General features: G+C 38.5%; 1 protein-coding gene across 4 annotated transcripts in view; it reads left to right on the plus strand.

Annotated features, from left to right (window-relative positions):
• Positions 1-25,387, plus strand: part of SORBS2 (sorbin and SH3 domain containing 2) — a 208,821-nt gene that overhangs the window by 141,873 nt on the left and 41,561 nt on the right. For 2 of the 4 annotated variants that reach the window (XM_081220852.1, XM_081220853.1), the window contains exons 8-12: positions 287-459; positions 5,799-5,865; positions 6,568-6,612; positions 9,144-9,333; positions 11,778-11,892. In XM_081220852.1, the coding sequence (XP_081076978.1) occupies positions 287-459; positions 5,799-5,865; positions 6,568-6,612; positions 9,144-9,333; positions 11,778-11,892 (590 nt within the window). Of the gene's footprint in view, positions 1-286; positions 460-5,798; positions 5,866-6,567; positions 6,613-9,143; positions 9,334-11,777; positions 11,893-19,455; positions 19,615-20,305; positions 20,390-22,170; positions 22,228-25,387 lie in introns of all 4 variants that reach the window. The other 2 variants (XM_081220854.1, XM_081220851.1) reach the window with 2 other exon arrangements.

Genomic DNA, 25,387 nt, shown 5'->3' on the forward strand with positions numbered 1-25,387 from the left:
ATCACTGAAAGATGAGGATCTTGTTGTTAGAGGTCTATTCAGTATATACCTACATGTTACCAATGAGTGGCTCAAATTTAAGGTCAATGAGTTAAAAGATAGAGTGATGGAAATACACTTTATATTTATTTATAAATATATTATAATATAGTATTATATATTTACATATAACTATGTAATTATACGTAATTACATGTAATTAAATATATTATATTACGGTAGGCATGAGGCTCCATTAATTTGATTCCTCGTGCATCAAGTATATGTCACCAAATTTTCTCCGCAGATTCCTCAGAGACATACCCCCAGCATGCACAGTCTCTGGACGGCAGCATGGGCAGCTCGATACCACTGTACAGATCCTCAGAGGAGGAGAAGAGAGTGACAGTCATCAAAGCGCCGCACTACCCGGGAATCGGGCCGGTGGATGAATCCGGAATCCCCACGGCAATTAGAACGGTAGGAAATGCCAGCGCGCCTTGCTCCCGGGCTGTGCACAGGCTCCACAAAGGATGGATTGTCAATGGCTTTGTGCATTCCTATGCTCTTATATAATGAGGATTGCCCTCCGTGCCATCTGAGTTCTCATGAATATTATGCTGTGTGTGGCAGAGAAAGGGAACTGTCGATTGAAGATAATGACCCAATCTGTTTTTCCATTTCAATTAAAAATCACGAAAAAAAAATCACGAAAATTGTGATTCTGTTAAACGATAAAAGTAGGCTTTGTCTGGTTTTACCTCTTCCACGGAGTGTTGGGGCAATAGAGAGAGAAAAGAGAATGAAGTAGAAAATGTGAATTCTTTGGCTGCACTGAATTCCCATGTGCATTGCGAATAAACCGGTGATTTGTTTCTTGAGATGGATGGTGTGTGTTACCACCAGGAGACTGGGAGCTGTGAATTGGGTGCTGGGCAGCGAGATGATTGGAGGGAAGGGAGTTCATGTCGTGGAAAGGAAAAACTGTCTGAGGAAAATACACATCACGTTTCAGTGTCCCTCGTCAGCTGTGCCTGCTGAGAGCTCTCCGGGGCGATAAGTGAAAGTGTTTGGGGTTTTTTTTTTGAAGTCTTTAAACTCTGCCAGAACATTGCTCGGTGTTTCAGGGCAGCCCCTTCTGGCAAAGTTCAGCAGCAGCAGAGGCTGAGCTTGGGCAGGCAGCTGCTTGCTGATTCAGTCCACTTGCAGAGGAGGTCTGTGCTGGCCTGCGCGAAGGAATACTGGGGGCGCCAGGATGAGAGCGGCAGCACCTCTGCAGGTGAAACTGGGGGGTGGTGAGAGAAGGGAGCGCCGACTGCATACACTCGGTCTGCAACACCCACGTATGCGGCTGGGCTGGTGCCGAGAGCTACTGGCCTGGAAGGCAAACCTGGGGGGCCAAAGACAAGGGTGGAGAGAGGAAAAGAACCGGCAAGAGATCAGAAAAAGAGATCAGGGACGATTGGAATCGCTCAGAAAGAACGAAGGACAAAGACTGGGGGTCTCTTGTCTCCTTGGATTTGCATTCATCATATGGGGATCCTGTGCTCGGAGAGGAGAGTTGAAAATTGATTATTCCAAGCATCTGTATTAGAATTGGAAGCCAGAAAGTAAATCTGTAGAGCAGTTGCTGGGGCTTTAGACTCATTAGATTCTGGGGATGTTGAATGTGACTAATTATAAAGTCCTAAAAATCTCTGTTGGAACCAATGATTGTCATATTTAAGTGACAGGAAAAGTTCAGGGATTGTGACTAACATTCTTAATCTTAGGGTGGCTGCATGTTTCTGGTGGTGGCACTTTGTTGTTTGTTTCTCTTTTAAGATTTCTGACTCAAAATGCAGATACAGTGTCAGACAGGTACAGTGTCACTGGTTTTGTTTAATTGAACCTTGACAAATTAGGAGATCCCTGATTCTGTGTAGTTATAGATTGTCTGATTTTATCTGAGACCTCTAGGTATGTTTTTAAGTCAATATATGATAGACACAAATGGACATGCAAAGCTGGAACTGTCTTTATCTGTAAGATATGATTTTCTTAAATAGCAAGACCTTGCTTTTTACGTTTTAAAAGAAAAAACTGAGATGTTATAGATGGTTAGTGAAAAATCAAGAAATATTAAAAATTTATATATTTTTAATCTACTGCCAAATCAAAAGCATGTTGCAGATATGCATAAACAAACGCAGATACTAGACATTCAATGCAAGTTCCCCCTCTATAAAATAGAAAATAAAAATATAAGCAACTCAGAAGTTCCTTATAAGGAACCAACATTTTTATGTACAGCTGTGCTCTTATGTAGACTGTTCAAAGTTTACAGAGAAGGCACAGGTCTGAAGACTCATTCACATTTCTTATCTGTCAGCCCCACAGAGCACATCCCCAAGTATAGCTGTGTTTATAAATGTGGAGTCTCGCCATGTCTGAGCCACGGCAGGCCAAGAATCTCCAAGGCTGTTTTTCTTTCTCATCCACATAGAAAGTAATGATTATCAGACTTACATGGCTTCACAGGGGTTTTCTGCTCAGTGTACACACCAAAGGCAGTACTGTCCCAGTGTATCATCTCAGAGTCTCATTTTAGACAAGCAGCAGAGACCAAGGAAACAATTTCAAAAAGTAACATGGAAACTCTAGAAAGCCAAGAATTAACCAAATGTACCTTTGAGCTATCTGCAGAAAGGGAAGCAGCTCCCCAGACTGCCCTCTCTCATGCGACCTGGGACGTCTATGTTAGCCTTTTACTGCCATCCTTAAAAATAACAACAACAAAAACCGCTAGGGTTCAGATACCACGAGACTGTGTAATTAAGGCGAGTAGTTAAGTGAAATGTAAGATTCTTTCCTTCTAGTTCAAATATAACACCGTTTGAGTCTTTTCCAAGCTGGAAAGGGGCAAAAATAGAATAGAATAATGTATACTGGTGTACATTCTTATTGCTTGGAAGTATTAAGCAGTAATGAAAGGAACCAAGATTTGAATCTAGGTTGATCTGACATTAATCTCAGCTTTCCACTGCAGCCTACTGTTTATATTATGTCAAAAGAGGGGTGGATAAGGAGCTTCTGCTTTTAAGGAACTTACAGTTTAGCACAGCAAATGTTGCCAACATTTTATTATCACGTTAAAGAAATTTTGAAACAATATCTATATTTTGTGACTTGCTCTAGGACACTAGATTGTTTACTATAGTCAGTATTTTAGTAACTTAGACTAGTAAATACCAAATTTTTTTTTTTTTTTTTTTGTGGTACGTGGGCCTCTCACTGCTGTGGCCTCTCCCGTTGCGGAGCACAGGCTCCGGACGCGCAGGCTCAGCATCCATGGCTCACGGGCCCAGCCGCTCTGCGGCATGTGGGATCTTCCCGGACCAGGGCACGAATCCGTGTCCCCTGCATCGGCAGGCAGACTCTCAACCACTGCGCCACCAGGGAAGCCCAATATCAAATTTTTATTTCTCTAATTCTAAGCTGATGATCAGAATACAATTCGAGTCCAAAATATTTCCTAGTTAATTTTTAAAATAATGTCTTGAACAATATACTCACTAACAAGTTATTATGGATAATGATAATTATCACCAAAACTGTAGAAAATATGTGTCTTTTCCCTTTTTGGAAATCTCTGCACGATAAATCAATGTAGAGTTCTGATGTTTTGTAAACTACAGGAGTGTAAAACTTCAGGTTTATTCAGCCAAGTTATAGAAAACAACCAAATAGTGATTTACTAGTAGTTACTGTCCATGCAAAATCATTTTGAAGAACAAATACACAAGTAAACTTCCTGAAATTTGAGTAGACTTCCGTTTACCTAATCTCAATGTTTGCCATAACAACCTACATGGTGGCATTTATAAAAGGGACTTTAAATGCTTAGAGGACTTCTTTTAGAAAGGGACATAGAGTTTTAGTATTCCCATTTATCAGTTTCACGCGTTCCTCTTTGCCAAGCAACCTGGGCATTTCCTGGCATCTCTGTGCTCACCATATAAAGCTAGCAGATGGCACAACAGAGGTCCTGCCGGATATGTGCCCTCCAGCAAGTGAAGGAAAAACTCCTGTCTGTCAGGATGCATTGCCATATACAGCGATATAACTCACTTATTCAGCTTCCTCATTGCCATTGGTTGTGTCCAGGTATGGCTGGGAAACATTTTTACACAAAATTATGTCTTATTTTTTATTGCTAAAGACTGCAAAGGAATTAAAGCTTAATGAAAAAGAAATCCATCTTTTATGAAAGTAAATGTCCCTTAAAGATACATGTTCATGTACTTTGTTTAACCCAGCAAATAACAGCTAGACTCTTGTTTTATCACTGCCTCTCCCACCAGCTCCCACCATTTGAGTATAAAGTCCACCAGTGATCCACTCAATATTTCCATTGTAGAAAGAGCCTAGAATGAGTGAAGAAGTGATTCCCAACAAAGTCAATTAGCCCTTGATGTTACTTTGTATTTGTGGTGATTACCAGAATCATATATTCTTAGAGATCAAAATAAGTCTAGATATAGCACAAAACCCTCAGTTTCCAGATGGAAAACACGATGACCACATTGGAAAGAAAAATCAGGATGTAAAATCTACACCAAAGCTCAGTCCAACAAATACAAGAATACTTTTGTGGCCTTCCTAACAGAATATTTTCTATGAAGAGAACTGCCTCGAAAAATCTGTATATTTAGTCACTATATATAGAATGGTCAAGTTTCTTACCAGAATAACCCTGGAAGAGTTAAAATGAAGACACTCCAAGCAAAATCTTGAATTATGATTAAAAAGGCCTATGTCCACTTTCACAGGTATACAATTAGGTAGACTTCCATCCAATAACCTGGATTCATTCATTGTTTTATTCTGTAAATATCTGAGGTTTCCTACTGTTATGATTTATTGAGCATTTCTTATATTCTAGGCATTGTTCTAGGTCTTTTTGTATACACTGTCTCTTTCATTTCCGTAACAATTCTACGATGTGGACATAATTATTTCATCTTAGAGAAGAGAAAACTGAGGCCCTAAAAGGTTACCTCACTTGCCCAAATTCTTATTGCTTGGAAGTATTAAACAGTAATGAAAGGAACCAAGATTTGAATCTAGGTTGATCTGAAATTAATCTCAGCTTTCCACTGCAGCCTACTATTTATATTATGTCAAAAGCGGGGTGGATAAGGAGCTTCTGCTTTTAAGGAACTTACAGTTTAGCACAGCAAATGTTGCCAACATTTTATTATCACGTTAAAGAAATTTTGAAACAACATCTATATTTTGTGACTTGCTCTAGGACACTAGATTGTTTACTATAGTCAATATTTTAGTAACTTAGACTAGTAAATACCAAATTTTTATTTCTTTAATTCTAAGCCAATGATCAGAATACAATTCGAGTCCAAAATATTCCCTAGTTAATTTTTAAAATAATGTATTGAACACTATACTCACTAACAAGTTATTATGGATAATGATAATTATCACCAAAAGGAGCAAAGCAAACAATTACAACAGTATAACTTCTATTCAGTTAATTTTATATACATAAGCTTGCACAAATATCAACTATCTAGGGCTGGGCACAGCTGTGACCTGGAAGAAATAAAACCATAGCGTATAACATTCCAACTCAGCCTCCACTCAAACAAAGGGTAATATATTTACAAATTGCATGTATCCCTGGATAAACGACTGATATGTCATCATGACATAGTAAAGAGTCAGAACAGACATCTGCTATTTAAAAAGATATAATATACAAAGAGGAACAATGTTTATTTGGAACCAGTTTTGTAACTGTTGGACATTTTCTTTTACAGACAGTTGACAGGCCAAAGGACTGGTACAAGACCATGTTTAAGCAAATCCACATGGTGCACAAGCCGGGTATGTAGTTCTGTTCTCTGATCAGGTCCTTGTGGGCTGAAGGATGTATACTCTTTTGTGTAGTTCTGGTTCACACAAACTGTCAAGACCCCAGCAAACTTCATGGCCCTCCCTTCTTTTCAACACTTCTTATTCTTAGATCACCCCTCAACTCCCAGACACCCGCACTCCTGCTTCACCCTTGAGCTGCCAGGAAGCCTCTTAGAAGGTAGCCCTTGGAGTAGTGCCAGGGGCTCTGGCCTTATGCCTCCATCCTTCCCTATCCACAGTACAAACTGGCCTGGTGTATTATCTGCTTAAACAGACACATTATTCTTCTGTCCACGTGTATCTGCCCCATATCAAGACAGTGACTGTAGCTGGGTCTCACAGAGTTGACAAGGGATCTTTAAAGCACTTACTAAAGGAAATTCATGATCCAGGACGGGTGGAAAGGAGGAAGAGGGACTGATATCTGTATGCTGTGAAGTGGGCAGCAGAGCAAACCTGTTAACAGCCCAGAGAAGTCAATTTGCAAAGGCCCAGCAAAAAAAAAAAACAAAAAAAACCCACCATAATATTTGAAAATTTAAAAATGGTTTTATGAACTAGGCAAAATGTGTTGGTTTTCTAACAAATCTGTTGTTTCTCTGAAGTTCTGCTATCTTGTTAGGATGTGGTGACCAATCTGTATTACCATAATATTTATGTTTCATTTTCTAGATGATGACACAGACATGTATAATACTCCTTATACATATAATGCAGGTAGGATGGGTTTCCTTGCTTGCCATGACTACACTGTGCCCTCCCATGCTTGGAAGAACTTCCCAGTCACTTTTTTTTTTTTTTTTTACCACTCTGAGTGCACGATTTCAGTCTCTACAATTAGGAAGGTGCTTTTTTTTTCTTTTCTCAGCATGTATAAAGAAAGATTTGATCTTTTCTCATGGAAATGAGAACTAATACTATTTTACCTCCTTCATCCCCACTGTTAGTTTATTCTCAGCTTCAGGAATGTTTAACCAAAGTGTGAAGGACAGCAGGAAAGAACATACTGTAACAGGGGGTACAAAATAAGATAAAGATCTCCTTTTATCAGTAGAGAGAATGATTACAATTGCGTAAGATCTTTCAGATACACTTCCCCAAAAACAAGTCAAGCAAAGTATTTTGTGACCCTGTCCATGCTTTTGCTCCAAATGCAATCATTCATTGAAGGATTTTTAAACATCCCAGTTGGCTGGACCACTTTTCTGACTCAGAGTTGCCAGCGGTCATAATGGATCGACTTCAATTCCGGGCATTGCCACTTGAACTTGAGTGAGTTGGTATCTTGTGAAATGGTTGCAGGCTGGAGTGAGGGACCCCTGAAAAATGTTTCCATCATCGCTTTCTCCTAAATGTCACATCAGGGGACCCCACACGGGGCCGCCTGTCACTTCCCGGCCCCAGGCTCAGGACGATTGCACAGTGCCTGTTATTCCCTTCTGTAGAGCAGTCTCCAAGGCCCACGTCCCATTCAGCAGCTGCAGCCTCCCATCAAGGTCCCCTTGCCAGCCACAGCCCCAAACTGGATGAGGTTGTCCCCTCCACGAGGCCTGAAGGCCAGCACTCAGGCCTTTTCACTGTTGAGGATTCTGCTACTAGTGTCCGACGACAAGTAAGGGAAAAAAACAAGCAGAACAAGCTCAGCAAGCTGCAAGAATCTGGTTTTCAGTCCTCGCTCTTCCAGATGATAGCAGGTGGCCTGCTAGGATTCCCTCAACTTTTATTCCTGGTCTCAGGTTCTCCTAACTCCTCTGCTGTGTTTAGCTTGTTAAAATGCAAAATTCAACTGAGAAAATTTTAAAGATCTTCTTGGCTTTATTAAACGATTCATGAATCAGGCAGCATCCAATCTAGCAGATAGAAAGGAGCTCCGAGGAGCTGAACAAAACAAACGGCTTTCAATAGGCAGAAGGGAGCAGGAACAGGGAAGTTAGACTAAGAAAAACAGCGGGTGGGTTACTGCAAGGTCCCTTTCCCCCGAGGGGAGGGCAGGGGGCTGTCAGGCAGAGTATCTAACTCGTGCTGGCCAGGCCATTCCTGATGGACTGCTTGAAGATTCCATTTCTGGCAGAGTCAAAACTGTAACTAAGTTAAGTCTCGGTTTGGTGCTGTGGGGCTTAGCATGAGCAACTCCATTTTGGGTCTGCTGTTTCGTTCTGAACAAGCGCTCAAGTTGAAGTCTGACTGTAGCACTGAGGCAAAACAGAAGTGCAGACACTGTCTCATCTGTCATAGCCAATTTGCATGGAACTTCAGGAGAAGCAGATGAATGAAAATAGACTTAGCTCAAAAGATAGAGGTGGCAGGAAATTCAGAATTTCTATAATTATTTTTCATATTAAAGTTTGCATCCATTAGAATTAGTCAATTGAACGGTAGTTACATATAAACTTGCAGGGCCCTTTAGAGTTTTACCATTTAATCGGTAGACAAAGAAACTCTGATTAGTCTCTTCCCCTCCTACTAACCTTACATCGCGCTGTTCTATGCCTTGCACTTTCTGATGCTTTTTTTCCTCTGCCATCTCCTCTTCCCCGACCCACCCAAACCAATCCTTCAGGGCTCACTCTAGTGTCATCAGTTCTGTGATATCTTCTCCGACCAATCACCATCTTCTAAAATCTTTAATGCCTAAAATATGTTTTCCTCATGTGGCTTTTATCATATGCTACCAATTATTTTCAATCATAATTCTAATCATGTCTCTTTTCCCCAGATGTGCTATAAGCTCACTGAGAGTTGATGTTTCCTTATGCCTTGCACCGCATGTATTTAACTTGCTCAATATTTTGTTTGATTGCAATTAACATGTCAATTAGCATATGCAAATCAGAGCTTCTAAAGTAATAGAAGATATTTGGAAACAGTTCTATTAAGTATTTTTAATCTTCTAAAATCTTAACTATGTTATTAGTTTACATTATCCACGAGAAAATTTGCTAAGTATCTGTAAGTTTGTTTCTAGTACCAGTTGGAATTATTACTAATTCCATAATAATTGATGAGGATTCACTGTAACCAACTGCTCGTGTATTCAATCCATTAATGAATTAATAATGATTAATAAATTAATAATATTAATAAATCAAGAGCATACCATCCAATGCATGCATTGTGAATATGTTTACTGATAATAATCTTGGTAAAATCATGGGATATTTTTGTGGGGTATAAATAATGTAATGCACTTTCAAAATGTTATTTGTTTCTGTTCTGTTTTTGTTTTGCTGTGTTGTGTTTCCTGATAGGCCTGTACAACTCACCCTACAGAGCTCAGTCACATCCTGCTGCCAAGACCCAGACCTACAGACCCCTCTCCAAAAGCCACTCCGACAATGGCACTGATGCCTTTAAGGATGCTTCCTCTCCTGTCCCTCCCCCGCACGTTCCTCCTCCAGTCCCACCACTTCGACCAAGAGATCGGTCTTCAACAGAAAAGTAAGGCATTTTCCCCTGAAGTGTCCTGTATTTAGCTTAGGATAAAAATAAGCCCACAGGGCATGCAGCAGAAGAATCACTGCTTACCTTTCTGAGATAGTATATGTACAGTCTTATAAAGGTGCCATGTTCACCTCCCCTATCAAGAGTGTAGCAAACACTTTCACAATATTGGTTCATAATATCAGGGTCACCTGAGTTAGACTTGAAGTAACTGAGCGTCATCTCCACTCTTTGATCAATAAATGCATATGAGACAAATAAATAGAAATAATTGACACTCCCTTTGGCATAGCAGGTCAGAGATTATGCAGTTAATTTCCAGTTTCCTCAGATTTGAAATGTTAGGACTATTAATGATTTAAAATTTCCCCTCTGATCACAAAAGTATCTTTTTGAAAACAGAAAAGGTTATTCATAAATCATAAGTAAGGCATTAGTTAATGTGTCTACCTGTGACTCATTTCCACACACTAATTTTAATTTCCCCACTGAAATATTTCTATAGAAACTATTCAAACAAAAATAAAAATTTATAAACACACTTCTATTGGGCCGTTTTTATTAGGATAATGACTAATAGTACCACTTATAGGTAACCTTCATTGAGACCTCACTATGAGCCACTAATCTAAGCACTTTTCCTGTATTATATTACTTAATTCTGAGAACAACCCAATGAGATATGTTCTATTTTAAACCCATTTTAGAGAGAGAGAGAAAAAAAAAAAAGCTGTGGTTTTGAAAATTAAAGTAAGTTGCTCAGCTCATGCAGCTAGTATGTCCAAGCCAGGATTCACACTCAGCTCTAACTAAAGCCATAGTTCATGCTATACCAGCAATAATAAATAAGAATATAAGGATTATTCAGTATTAATAGGGTTATTAAGCATCCATCTATCATACCCATCCCAGAAATATTATATTCCACACCTTGTTGTACCATTAAAAGTAACTGATGATCATATAGGGTATAAGATACCACAAAGATAGACATACCTTATGTGTGAAGAGTTCTAATTTTAATGCCTGTCTCCTCATGATGATTATGTGTTTATAGGCGTTATGTCTTAAATTTGAGAAATAATTGTCTAGACACAAAATGCTATCTCTGCCATAAAAAAAAGAACCAAAATGAACTCAGATTTAAATGCATTTTGTTCTATATGTCTAGTAAAAATAAATCTTTCATTGAGAAACATGATAATCCCTTAAAATTTTCTACAATGTTTTCATATACATTGTCTTATGTGATGCTCAAAGTACGTCTGCTGAATATTGCTCATCAATTTACTAGAAAGCTAGGACCTGCCTGCCCCTAATTCTCCTGTCTTGTAGAAACTTCTATTTCCAACATGCATGGAGTCAGAATTTCATCCCACTCTATGGGTCAGAACTGCCCCCACCATGGGACTTTCCTGGTGGTCCAGTGGCTAAGACTCCGAGCTCCCAATGCAGGGGGCCCGGGTTCAATCCCTGGTCGGGGAACTAGATCCGACATGCACAGCTAAGAAGTTCACATGCCACAACTAAAGATCCCGCATGCTGCAACAAAGATCCCTCACAGGTAACAAAGATCCCGCATGCCACAACTAAGACCCGACGCAGCCAAATAAATTAAAATATATTTTTTTTAAAAAAAGGAAAAAACCAAAAGAATTGCCTCCATCTACAGTCAGAAAATCCTTCTTCCTCAAATGTGATCCTCCCAAAGGAAGCCTTCTTCAGCCTCAGCTACCTAGAAAAGCTTTACTTTTGAAGTCCCTCTTTGCCTGCCTCTTGAAGGATATTAGTTCAGGAAAAAGAGCTGATGCCAGGGTCTCCTATGCGATGGAATAGATGCCAGCCTCTGGTTTTTCAAGGGTAAAACCATGGAGGGTCTCCGCTGCCATACAACTTGCTCTTATGGATGGCAGCCCAAGTGATACTTTTGCACTTTTCACAAACTATGATGCCACTTGCAAGATAAACAAGATCAAACATGACGTGTACATTACTCCTTGTCACTTCGGATCAAGGATGCCAGGTCACAGAGTGATGGGATAAACTCACATAACTTAATGGAGCACAACCGCCACTTCCTCTAAACACAAAAATACACAGCTGCCATTTGTGACCCCAGAGTTCACCAGCAGCTAACTGGCTGCATTTCTATCAATACAAACCCCTCGTGTGAGTTATTGAGCCAGCAGGAGAATAGTCCTTGTATGAAAAGAAGTAGAGGAAAATATAATAGGAAATCAAAGAAATGGCTTTCTTTAAATCATTTACGAAAAACAGAACACAAATGCGGTATTTTTTTGCATATTAACATTTTATCCTGAGACGGTTTAAAAAAAAAGTCTATACTAAAATTAGCTTTGAAAACAGATAATCAGTGGTTTTATACAACAGTTTTAAGCACAGAGAATTATTTTAATATGTAATTTGTTGTTGATTTCTAGGCATGACTGGGACCCTCCAGACAGAAAAGTGGACACAAGGAAATTTCGTTCTGAGCCAAGGAGTATTTTTGAATATGAACCTGGGAAGTCATCCATTCTGCAGCATGAAAGACCAGTAAGCACTTGTCATTAAACAGAACGCCAGTTCTCTAGGTTTCCTGGGTTCCCAAATAAACCTGAATTTCATACCGTTTAGCAATTTTTTAATCACAAAGGTAATTTATTTATTTGGCATTATTTAGAAATCATGTTTATTTTGTATCATGATTTGTGTACCTTATCTCAGAATTAAAGATACAGTCTCTAATATATTGTCCCTACTCATCAAATATAGGACTCATTCTCATGTAACTATAAATGTGCCTAATCGTGATCCTGAGTTTAATTTTTAAAAAAAGAAAAAGAACAACTCTCAAATGCAGCACTGAATTGCCAGTCTACATTGCTAATGAGAACAATCATTCATTCTCTCTGATACAAATGGACCAGGCAGTTCCATCCCTTGGTTTCCATTTTGGTTTCTTAATATTTCTTTGGCTTAAAGGGAAATTTTCCAAATGTCCTTTGTTATAACAAGTTGTTTTAATTGATTCTTATTAAATCTCCCTCAGGTTACCAAGCCTCAAGTTTCCTGACTGATTGTCAATCTAATGGATCAAGATTACATTTAACTTTGCAGTGTTTTTCCCAATTATATATTTTAATTACATGCAAAGGAAAAGACATAGAAAGTTGTAAATAACCACTTGCCTCCTCAAAGTACAACTGAACAAATAGGCTCTTCCTTGGCCCTCTTTTGTTTTGATTCCCCCAGTCCTCACTTCCTCCCCTAGACCAATGCCTTCAGGATCTCTTTGAAATTCTATAATTCCTCTGCATCCCCTCTATCAAAACCTGGCTGCGATTTGCTCTTGTCTTTGTCTTAAAAGAATTTTAGGTTTCAGTGAACAGGAAAAAGAGAGTTTTCTTTGTTAGTGCCTTTAAGAGTATCCAAGAAACCACATTATTATATATAACATAAGGCCAGCCCTGAAATGTGATTAGAAACCGTTGCTCACCACACCCAAAATAAGTGTCCTTGATTTAGTTTTTGAAACCCTGTACTTATGATTATGTTCTTGAGAAACATGTTCAAAAACCTTATAATCACATAATTCATACAGGATATTTTTCTAAGCCTTCTTTGCCTTTCTTCAAATAACTCATATCTTTTAGAGTAACAGGACTTTACCAGAAAAACTGAAAGAAAAAAAAGGAACACCACCGAACTGCAGGTTCCACTGCAAACATATAACCCATTCACTAAGTTATATGACTGAATATCATGATCTCTGAAATTTCTAAGATGAGAACTGGGTGAACCATGATATCACCATTGCATAAAATTTAAAATCACAAAATAATCATGCAAAATAATGAGTCTCAAATTTAAATGTAAATAACGAAACATTAATGATCATTCTAACAATGTCTGAGACTCTTAGGATGCTGGGGGTTGTCACTGTCCTGGAATGCTTTTGTAGCTGTGATGTCAGGAAACAGGATTGATTTTGGAAGCAATCCCGTCGGGATATTTCTGGTATTTACTCATGCAGCAAAACCCGTGAAGCCCCACCTATGTGCCAGGCATCGTACTACGTGTGAGGGACACGGCAGTGAGCAAAACATAGTCTCTACCTCAAGGAACTTGGAGTCTATCATTTAATCAACATGCACAGTAGCGCCACATTTGTGAGAAGTAGACCATGTCCTGTATGGTTAAAATGGAGACACACCAAATGAATTCGCCCCATCAAGAGCTTATTTACAGGCCCTGTCATTGTGACTGAAATTTCCACTTTACTCATGTCTTTGGGTTAAAGCTTTGAAGGCTGGGCCCGTGAGCCATGGCCGCTGAGCCTGCGCGTCCGGAGCCTGTGCTCCGCGGCGGGAGGGGCCACAGCAGTGAGAGGCACGCGTACCGGGGGAAAAAAAAAAAGTAATAATAATAACAGCAGCAATAGCAGTAGTTGTAGCTCCTTACTGAGCACTTACTTATGTGTCAAGCCTTATAATTAGTAATTTACGCCTTATCTCATATAATGATCCCAACAACCCAGTGAAGTACATGTATGTAATTCCCGTTTTACAGATAGAGAGGCTGAGCACATTTTAAGTAACGTTGCTCAGGTTCCCGTGGCTGGTGAGCGCTGGACCTGGAAGTTGAGCCCAGGCAGACTCATGCCTGGTGCACTTAAGTACCACCCTACTGCTGCACACCCAGGATTAGCTAAATCGAAAACACATTTAGCTGGTAGCCATTATCACCTTAATTAGAGTATTTGATTATTTAATTATTTTGCAGTATAAGTTAGTTTATTTGTTCATTTATAATAAATTAGTGTACTGGATTTATTTTACCAGCAACCTGGGCCCTGAGTAGTTAGGACACAAGACCAGTATACTTAACTAGCTCTAAGAAGAATGGAAAGATCTGGAATGTGGGTGTGGCTGAAGATTTGGGTATGGATGGGTCTCTGCTGCCACAGGAAAGGAGCAGTGGAAGGAACCTAGAAGCTTGGAAGGAAATGAAAATGGAGATCTTATGAAGAAATGGAAAGAACCAAAATGTTTATCCCTCCTAACCCATTTTGCTGAGGGCCAGCCTTATGCAAAATGATTTGAGCTAATCATCTTTATCATTTTGGCCAGGCTTTTATTACAGGACTCGACTATTATCTTTTTCTTTTCATCAACCCTGAATCCACTCCAGCTGCCTCTCTAAATCAGAAAAACAGAAACAAAGGGCTCAGGGCATGGTGCTGTCGCAGAGAGTGGCTGTATCTTGATAGAGTTTACGTAAGATTCGAGAGTGTCTTGGACACACACGAGAGAGAGGATAGAAAGCAGGTTTGCTAAATAAGGGTGATGGAACAGCATGTGGACAACACGTAAGGACCATAAGACTTAGGCACTCTCATGTCTTTTTCCTCCAAGACGGTCTGTGAGCATTCCTTTGCTCTTTTCATCTTTAAGGTCTGTAAATTATACACCGCCACTGGGTTATTCTCTGTTGCTCTTTTGAATTCCAAGATGATGCCATCGTCTGCCCAGTTTTCCCAGTGTCATCTCGGATTCCCCTCTCCCCAGCCATCTCGAAGTCCTGCCTTCCAGGAGAAATGCCAAAGCCACTCCTCTCTTCTGGTCCACAATTGTTCATTGCCTATATTAGAATGACAGCCACTAACTCTTTCCCCTAATTCTCCAATCTAGTCTCCACACCACGGCTAAGGCAATCTTAGAAAACCTCCTGCTCAAAACTTTCTCCCAGCTCTCAAGTGTCCTTAGAGCAAAATCCAAGTTCCTTCATGGAATATACAAAAAACCTTGTGGTTTGGCCCCCATTTTGACCTCTCCAGCCTCAAGTATCTTCCTGCCTTTCCTGCTTCACTCATCATGTTCCAGCTCCATAGAGAGCTCTCAATCTTCCCCCCCGGACCGTTGCACAGGCTGTGTCTCTGCCAGGAATGCTCTCTCCACCATCTCTTTCTTCCTGTGGAAAATCCCATCTCCTCCTTGGCCTGTCTCACTTCCCCCAGGGCACCATCCCGACTACTGGACACTACTGGGGCCAAGCTTCCCCTGCTGTGAGCACCCCCTACAGCACACTGCATTACCGCTCACCACCCTGAATTGTAATGGCCTGTTTACTTGTCTGTGTCCCTCACTAGACTTTAAGCTCCTTGAAGGCAGGGACCCCGTCTGGTGCACCAGTCGAATCCCCAGCACCTAGCGCAATGCCTGGCACATGGTAGGTGTTCAGTGAATACACACTGAATTAATAGTAAGGGAATGAGTATAGGTTTTACCCTTGCAGTTAGTGGGTAAAGTTGGTGGGACCTAATCCTTTTCTCTTGCTTATCTATGAAGTCTGTACATTTCTAGTGACAAAAGGCACCATGCGTCTCCATCAAAGCACACACGAGGAACTCCACACACTGCTATTAGTAACTGTGGTTCCCTAATTCCACAATTCCCTAGCATACAAAGGAGGTAGAGGAAGAGAAGTCCTCCCCCGACCCTGGCCAAAAGGATCCTCCTCTTCCTTAGAAATCAATGGAATAGGCATTTATATTCTTTGACAGGAAAGTAAAAATGAATACAATTTTTGAAGTGCCTAGATGCTCATTTGACTATAAATTTACAAATGATGACTAAATGGGCCAAATGTTTGATCTAGAAAAATACTTTGCCATCACCAGGAATTTATCTTAAACTGATTTGAACCACAATGTATTCCATGAGACAATCATGCAAACTCTCTGCTTGGATTATATTAATAAAAATTCTACATCCCATCTGGGTTGGATATGTTTATAGGTGAACCACATTAAAATAAAATAATATAAATTCAATTAAGCACTTATTTAGGACACCTTTATGCTTGAAAATAGAAAATAATGGGGAGATGTTATCTTCCTCTACAATAACTAAACCTGCACATAATGGTAAAAGTGAAAGAAAAAGCATTGAAAACACAGGGCAGAGTTGAAATGCAATTTAAACCCTCAGTAAATTTAAGCTTCTTTAGCAGTGAAGACTGTCACTTAAAGCTTAAGCTATAAAAAGTCTGAGACTTTCATCTGTTGGTTTGAACCGTAAAAAATTATTCCAACTAACAATGTGTAGAGCATTTACTGTGGTATCTCAATAAATATAAAACACAGTAGCCAACGTCATTAAAGCTTAAAAATCTAATGAGCATAAGTTATAAAGGACCAAATGATGTTGGCAATTTTTCTGTTCGGAACAGCACATAGAAATCCCATGCTCACAATAAGGATTCTGAGAACAGTAGAATTGTTATAACCTGAAAAGCAACAAAATGCTTTTAAACTGTAGAAAACAAAACTTCAAAAATAGGTTACCTTTAAATAAGAATTGTGTGTGATTTATAATTTTATGTTTTCTTAACTTCCTCTTGAGCTCAGGACCCGGTGTTGGTTGTAAGCCCGCCCAGGTGTGCTGAGTTTTTCAAAATGAAAAGAGATCAAAAGAGGGCAGAAAGAGGCGCAGCAGTATCTCTGCTCTTTTGTTGTCTGTTATGAGCATGATCATGCTTCCTAAATGAGTTTCTGAATGTTAACATTCATGTTGAACGACTAAAAAACTTTCAAGTCCCTCATGGAAAGTGCTGATTTAGTGAGATCATTAGTATGTCTGTCTGTCTGTTGGCCGACCATCTGAATGTGTATCACTGACTTTTGTGAGGCCTCTGCGTACCTTAGAGTGACTCAAGATTGCTACATAATACATTTAATTGTTGCCTGACTAAAGGGATTCGAAAGGTCAACTAAGGCATAGAGAAAATTCTAGTTCTGCCACTTACCATTTCTTTACCATCGAGGCTCTGCTCAAGCATGTGCCCTTCATTAAGTTCCAAAGTTATGGATAATTACCAATTATCCTTGCGGGGGTTTTGTCTTCTAATTTCTATTGGCATGAATTCTAGACAGTTGCCCACTGAGACGATAAATGGAAGTTTTAATCTACAAAATCGTAATTCATGGGAAGTTGCCATTCCAAGGTAGGGTGCAGGGTGGTAGGTATTCTCCCTTTTCCATAGTCTATCATAGAAATAGATTTCTATAAATCAGGATTTAGTATATTTGTTTGTTGTATCTATTTTTTAAGGTGGAAATCAAAGTGAAGTTGAAACCAAATATACTTATTTGTCTAGTAAATTTGCTGCCCTCTACTGTTCAAAATGTTTTAAACAAATGTTTGCTCTAAGAGAAGTTTCTATCTCCCCTTAGCAAAATAAAATACTGTACATGAAAACAGAGATTATAAAATCAAAAATTAATAATATTATTAAGGATATAACATTAGAAACAGTGAGATTTGAAAAAGCCAAAGATTAGTTTTCCTGTGGAAGCAGTCCTGGGTCTCTACAGACAGAACAAAATTACTGGAAAATTCTCTCCAGTGTCAACTACCTTAAATATCAGCTCCAGCCAAACTATTCCACAAAATACCTACATACTGCAGCTATAATCTAAATGATGATTGGAGAAAAACAGTATTTCAGTACTATCAGAATCTCAGTGACTACTTTTGCACTATTGAACCACAGATAAATTGAAACAAATTTTTTAATTAAACAGAAAATGGTAAATTAATTACCAGAATATTTTCAATCAATTTCACTGTTACTTCTGAAATGTAAACCAAATATAATGTTGACTAAGTAAGAGAATATATCTTAAAATTTCTGTAACATTTCTCATAGTAATTATACGATGTTCTCCATAACATTATAACAGTAAAGGAAAATAATATTTTAAAAGAAAGAACAGAACAATCTCAATGTGCTTGTCCAGACACAGGCTTTGTGACACTACCACAACTATTATCATAGTCTGTTTTTAATCCCCTAGTGCTCCACGGTAAACATGTCACAGGGTTATTACATGGCCTTTATCATTATGGTCACCACATATTCTGGATACCATAGGCCCTTTCGCTCTTGTGTTATGATGTCTCAAACTTTTCTATCACCGCCTGTAACTACTATTATAATCTCATAAAATACTGAAATAAAAAGCACATCTCTAAAAAGGCTTTGGATATAATTGATTTTTAAATACAGACTGTGTGTTATTAACAAAACTTTTGGGAATGCAACAGGCCAACAAAACACTCGGACAAGCTAATGTCCAATAATGGCTTTTGTTTGAATATAGCATATCTCAAAGCACCCAGTATCACAAGGTTGTAGAGCATTTCTTCTGGGGCTGAGATGTAGTTAGTTACTCCATGGAGGTCCTTGAGTTCTTTAGGAACTGGAAGGGAATGATACAGATCTGCTTTGAGGCCATGAGCACATCATATATCTCCTGGAATATGTCCTCTCCTGGCCCAGGTGAATGGCTTTTAGAGAACTGGAGTTTTTTTATTTTTCCCCTGACTTAAAATATTACTGTCCAGTCATTCCATGCTTAATTAGTGTCATGTAATAAATTCTCAAAGAAGTCATAACCCATATGTAGTACTTTAAGCATCCCTTTTTAATGTAAAATCAATGGCCTGAATGAATCTGGTCAGGCATGTATTATTTAAAAGCATTAAGGATATCACGGGGTAAAATAAATGCTCTGTCTTTTTTTCTATTATTAAAGCATATATATAATATGTATATATTTTCTCAACCTGCTTGTATTAACAGTCCTAGGTTTTGTATCTTAAATATGACATTCAGAAACCAGTGGAGGGGTATAAGTCAATTACCAAAAAAAAAATTTTTTTTAAACTTTTTCTCTAAAGTGTTAATCAAACCAGGGTGGGATTTTCTCCCTCTCTCTTCCCCAACCTTGACCGACCACAGTAATATGAAAAACCTAACTCCACCCAGGTCCATTTCTCTAGCTCAAGGTGGACCGGTAGAAGATGATACTCGGGGTATCTCATAAAACGTGGCCTTTCTTCACTTTGTGAAGGTTCCTTGTCTTTACACCTTTTCAGTGATCCGGACCATTCCTAAATTATCTGACACCCTGGGGACATTTTACTTTTCCCGAACATTTCCTCCTGCCTTACGTAAGGCAGGACACAAAGTGCTGCTAGCTGGTGTCCTCTTGGTTCCATCAAGAACCTCCATCTAATGAAGCAGTTTTTCCTTCACCCCTTTTTCTTACAGCCCCCTCTCCCAACCACTCCGACACCTGTTCCAAGGGACCCTGGCCGGAAGCCTATTTCTCTGTCACCACATGGAGAAGTAACTGGTAGCCCCTCCCCTCCGCCCAGGACCAGCATTCCCACACCAAGCGCGTGCACCCCGGCTCTCTCTCCCATCTGGGTGAGCTCCTTCCTTCTTTAACTTATCTCATGCCGTCGGGAAGTTCAGGTGCAGCCCTTGCTCCCCAGAGGCTAAGGAGATCATCAGAGGCTGGCTACTCACCATCACCCCCACCTTGCTGCCCTTTTCTTTCTCACCGAGACCCCGGGTTCTTCATGCCAAACAACCCGCTAACAGTCTCCCAGCACTTCTCACTCCTCCCCCACCTTGTATCTCTTCCCACGTTACCCCTTGCCTCCCCCAGGCTCTCCAAGTGCCTGCACCTGAGCGAACTGTCTGCTGACTCCAGGCTTACACGCTGGGACCAATGAGGGCAGGGGCGATGGAGTGACTCGCCCAGAAGAGCTACTTGGTGACTGAGTTGAGCCTGTTTTAATATCCTGCTGTGCTATCAATGCTCAATCTCACTGTCACAGAGAGTTTGTCATAGTTTATGCATCAAGCTAAGGAGAAAACTAGAAATGATGGCGGAGAAAATAACTAGGGGCCTAAGTGATGCCATCAAAGCTTATCTTCATATCCTAATTTTGCCCATTTTACTTTACTTCCTTTGTTCTCTCTGGCTGAGATTTGTTGGGTGAGAGTTGATGCATGTTTGTGTGCGAAGGTGTGTGTTTTTCATGCCTCACAGCGTTGCCCTCACTTAGCTCAGTGTGACTTTTCCTTCCCTTTTCCTTCACATCTGCTCCAGACTGATCGCATAAATCCAGATGACATAGATTTAGAAAATGAGCCCTGGTATAAATTCTTTTCAGAACTGGAGTTTGGACGCCCGGTAAGTGAGGCTAGACTGTTAATATAAAACATTTAGGAGAATGTTGTTTGATTTATAAAACATATCGTTATCAGAAGAGATAGGTGTCATTTAGAGAACAAAAGCTGAATACTATGTACACCAAAAATACTCTGAAAAAAGTATATTCTACACACACAAGTTTGGTAGAGCTTATCCCGCATTCACTTCTCTACCAAACATTTAAACATGTCAGACACTTCCTATATAGTTTTTCTTTCCCACCAAATCATGCATTAGATTATTTTATATCTGATTGATTACAGATTCAAAATGTTGAGATAGTATCTGTCCTAGAATAGTCAGACAATTATTACAGATTTATAGAAGATTTGTATTTGTTTACAGTCCATTTGGATCTAGCTCAATCAGAAAAGCACTGTGAAATTTACAATAATAAAACTTACTATTATGACAGCTCCTATTTGCTGAGGAATCACCAAGCACCTGGAGAGGGCTGGGTTCCATACTAATGATCTGAGTCCTCACAATGTCTGTCCAGTAAGAAGCCGGAGGCCAGAGGGGTTAAGTAATTTGCCCAAGAGAGTTAAGTGGCAGAGTCAGAAGTTAAACTCAGACCTATCAAAAAAACAAAAAATTCTGGCAAATCCCCACTATAATATACTGCCAGAATATCCCCACTATAAAATGTCTCATTTGCTCTTAGGGATATAAGGAAAAGGAAAAATGAGGAAACCCTGTGGACCTTGATTTCTCCTCCTGCTACTGAAAACTACCACAACTCCTCTAGTCCCCAGACCTCCACCAAAGGTGGACCTTACGAGAACTGCTTAATCTGTTTGGGATAAAGCATCAAACCAAGCTTCAAATAGCAATTTCCTTTATTAACTCGAGTTTTACTGGGGAATTGCAGCTGCCGACAGCAGTGCATTTGATGTCTGTCAGTTACATAGTTTTTATACTCTCACTGGTGTTTCTGAATTTTAAACCCTTAAAGAACATACCGAATACACCGCACAGAAGTTTTATTAAAGATCAGAGAGTACAATCTTTCTTTTATCATGTCATAGACTGATTTATACAGTCATATACTGACCATATATTATATACAAGGTGGTTATAGTAGTTAGTCCCTTTTGTCCCCTAAAATGCAAAGGAGACTTGGTTAGATTCATTGTATCTTATTGAACTGGATCAAAAGTGACTGTAAATGAGTATAAACCAAATAATATTTTTAGAATTTCTATAACTAATAGGAAGAATATTTTTCCTAATTTGAATCCAAGTATTCACATAAATGCATTTTACTTTAGAGAAAAAAAATTCCCTAGCTTTAATTTATATGTGTTGTTATTGTTGATTAGACAGTTTATAGGGATAGGACCAATTTCTGTTTTGAGCCTAAATTATCAGCATTTTTCTACAATCATTTTCAGGCCACACATGGAAACTCACCAGCATGCTATCCACCTGCTCCTTTGGTGTTTTTTTAATGTACCTTGCATTCCTCCGTGGCTAGAGACTAGGAATGCTAATTTTGATTTGATGAAATGAGTTTATAAATATACTAATCAAATCACTAGTAATTTTGCCCAGTGCTTGAGAATATTTACGAACGTCGCACTCTTCCTCCTGGGCTACACCCATTTTGCTCCATTCATGTCACTCTATATGTGTATCTGATACTGTCAGCGCTCAATTTCTAACTGTTGTCACCTTTTCCACATGTTCATTCCTTGCTGCCATTGATTCTCCTCCATTCCATCTCTACACTTCTGCTTATGTGGTGCATCTACACCCAGCCTCCTAAAAAGGCTCTGGACTATGTTCAAGATCATTCTTCTGGTGTTTCCAATGAGGTAAAAACAAATTATTCTCTTTTTCAGATTTCTCTCTTAGGACCTGTTACTGTGATTCTAAACATCCGTGTTTTACAGTTCGCTAAAGTGTCTGAGCTGTTTTTGAAAATCTGTCTTTGCATCACTAGATTGTATCCAGTATCATTGCTTAGACATTAATTATACCAAAATAGTTGGCTCTTTCTGAAACATAGGTGAAGAATCATTCTGATCATTACTTTCAGGTGACCTATTCAATGTATCCTGGTATCCAGGAGTGTGATAATCAAAAAGCAAAAGTAGTAGTGTTAGTGCATATATTTGATTAGACTGAGTAAAATACTGCTAGAAATCTCTTTAGAGCCATTTTATCATCATGCTTGGAGGTGTAGAATAACAGTTTATATTCTTAGATAATCAGATTTTTATGCCTCACATATTCCTAAAATTTATTTTAATTCTTTCATTTTCCTAAATACAATTTGTGGACTTTAGCATCAGATAAAATCAAGAATAGGGCTGACAAATAACTGGCACACATGTCCCAACTTCCGAGTCAGACACCCTTGGCAGACATTACTAATCCTTCTCAATGCTATAATCCAGGCAGCCACTCCACTGGCACATGAGATGAAATGCATTTTCCATCTCTGTATAGGAATGCTCATGACAATCTGATAGGTAAAAAAAAAAAAAAAAAAAAAAAAAAAAATTATGCCTGGCAATGTAAAGTGTTATTTGAATTAGTCAAAGAGAGTATGAAAAATAAATACTTTCATTGAAAAGTCTTAACTCAGTTAAATATGTGCAACTAGAAAACAAAACTAGTAGAATACCTATGCTGCAGGATATACTACTGACACACAATGGTGACAACTGGAATTGCAGGCACAGTCTCAGGAGGAAATACCCAACTTTCTAGACCAAGTTGCAATTCCAAATTATTTCCCCTGAGGTATGCATCACAGTGTATGTTAAAACAGAGGAGTGTTGAAATATTTATATATTAAATAAAAAGTAAAATAGAGTAACCAGAAACATTCTGGGTTATTGAATTCAATCATTTCTAAAGGCTTATTTGCTGTAGATAGGTGTATAATCTGAAGAAAATCAAATACAACAAGCAGTTCTATTCTGTGTGTCATGTTACCTCTAGATCTGAAGAAAGGGTATCATTTCAACATATGAACAGCCAAAGAATTTACTTTGGAATTCAATTTGGCCAGATATTTCTCTCAGATATCTTGGTCAGATATTTCCAAGATATTTTTAAGACAGTTAGTTCATTGAGTACTGAAATGGAGTTAGAGATCACCATATCTAACTCACTCATTTTTCAGTCAAGAAAAGTAGAGTCCAACTATTTTAAGAAATATGTCCAAAGTCCGATGATAATATGGTGGCAAATTAAAAATAAAAAACAGATCTCTTAACCTTCACTTCAGTGCTATTTCCTTTATACCATACTTCTTAGCAATTCCAAAAGATATATTTAGAGCTCAAATCTTTTAGAAACAAATTATTTACTTAATACTATTTCTTATTAACCATTAATTTCTGTGAAATACTTTTCTATAATTAACATTACAAAATAATCCCGGGATAAAAATAGTAGAAACTTAATTCTATGCATTCTGTAATGTTAACAGTAGTGGCAAAAAAAATCACATAAAGAAGCACTTTGCTGATGGTAAACTGATATTGCATTATCTCTTAGGGATTGAGAAGGGGGTGCTGTATATTCTGATAGCATATTAACTATATTATTAACTTCACATCATGGTTTTTCAGTGTTAAAAAATCCTCTGATACGGTACTGGATTCTGTCTCTAATAACCTTATGTAAAACATTTCTGGTAAAATTTGTAACTGATTAGACATTATCTCAGCTGCCATTTATCAATTGCCTACTATATGCTATGAATAACATACTTTTTAATCCATAAATATAAGTGAGAAGCTGGCATTAATAAGGAACAATTAAGGACTTTTAAGCAAAGTTTAATCACATGATCACATAGCAGAAAGAGCAATTCAGTGTCTGTATTTTATTAAAATGACCTTCATTTAGGCGTATTAAAATAATGGTAATATGTAAAAACTCAGTAGATCATAATAGGCAAAATCGCTATCTCCTTTCTGGAGACAATTTCCATTTCAGAATGAGTACTATTCATATACTTTTCATACAAGGTTTTCTCTTAGTCATCTATCTAAACTTTTTATTGTTTCCTTATAATTTAATACTGAACCTTTCCTTTGAACACCCATCACAATACTGGTTTCAGTTTATTTTAGGCTGTGGAAACCAGCCCAAGGAGGAGTAATTGTAGTTTCTTAGCCTAAGTCTAAAACACAATTAATTTATCAGTATAGAGCCTTCACTTCTTACACTATGTTTTATTTCATATTACAGTATTGTTTAGGCTCATGATTCAAAATCATTTAGCTGGTGATTCAAAATTTCTGATCACTCTAGGGGTATTCTAAGAGTGTTCCACAATGGATACTTTTTGATGGCCAACTGTGGTTTGTGGTTGGATGTCCCATGAAAGCTGTGAGCGCAGTGCTCTGAGGCTCTTTGGTGTTGCTCTTCTGCAAACATGTAGAATTAGTATTTCAAAATCAGAATATAATTGTCTGGTTTTATTTATTTACTTGTTTGCCATCCTTCTTATTTAGTATTTATCTTTCCACCTTTCCAGAGTCCAATTCAGAGTAGCAAGTTAAAATAGTCATGTAAACTTATCCGATTAGCAGACCAATTTTTTTCTATCTTTATATTTATTGAGAAATTCAGAATCTAAATGTTTTACAGGAACTAAAAGTATTATAATATGCTTTTCTCTGCCTAGAGAAAAGAGGGTAATATTCTCTTGCAGAGAGAAGCTTTTGTTTGTTTTGGGGCAATTCCATTCTCATTCAGTAAAAATGAAAATATTAGTTAATAGAAGCAATTTTAGAGTTATGCATAAGGGGGATTGTGTGTGTGTGTGTGTGTGTGTGTACTTGGTAGGCATTTCCCTATACATCCTAGACATCATACATCATACCACAACTACTTTCATCTCAAATTCATATCTAACATTTTTGTTTAATGTCTGTTTCATTGTATTGTTCAGAATGAAGAAGTATGAAAATGGTGTGTACGATAAGCATTTGGAATTATTTATCAATTTGT

This window comes from Mesoplodon bidens (genome assembly GCF_964165515.1).
Source record: "Mesoplodon bidens genome assembly, chromosome: 20".
In the NCBI taxonomy this organism is placed as follows: Eukaryota; Metazoa; Chordata; class Mammalia; order Artiodactyla; family Ziphiidae; genus Mesoplodon; species Mesoplodon bidens.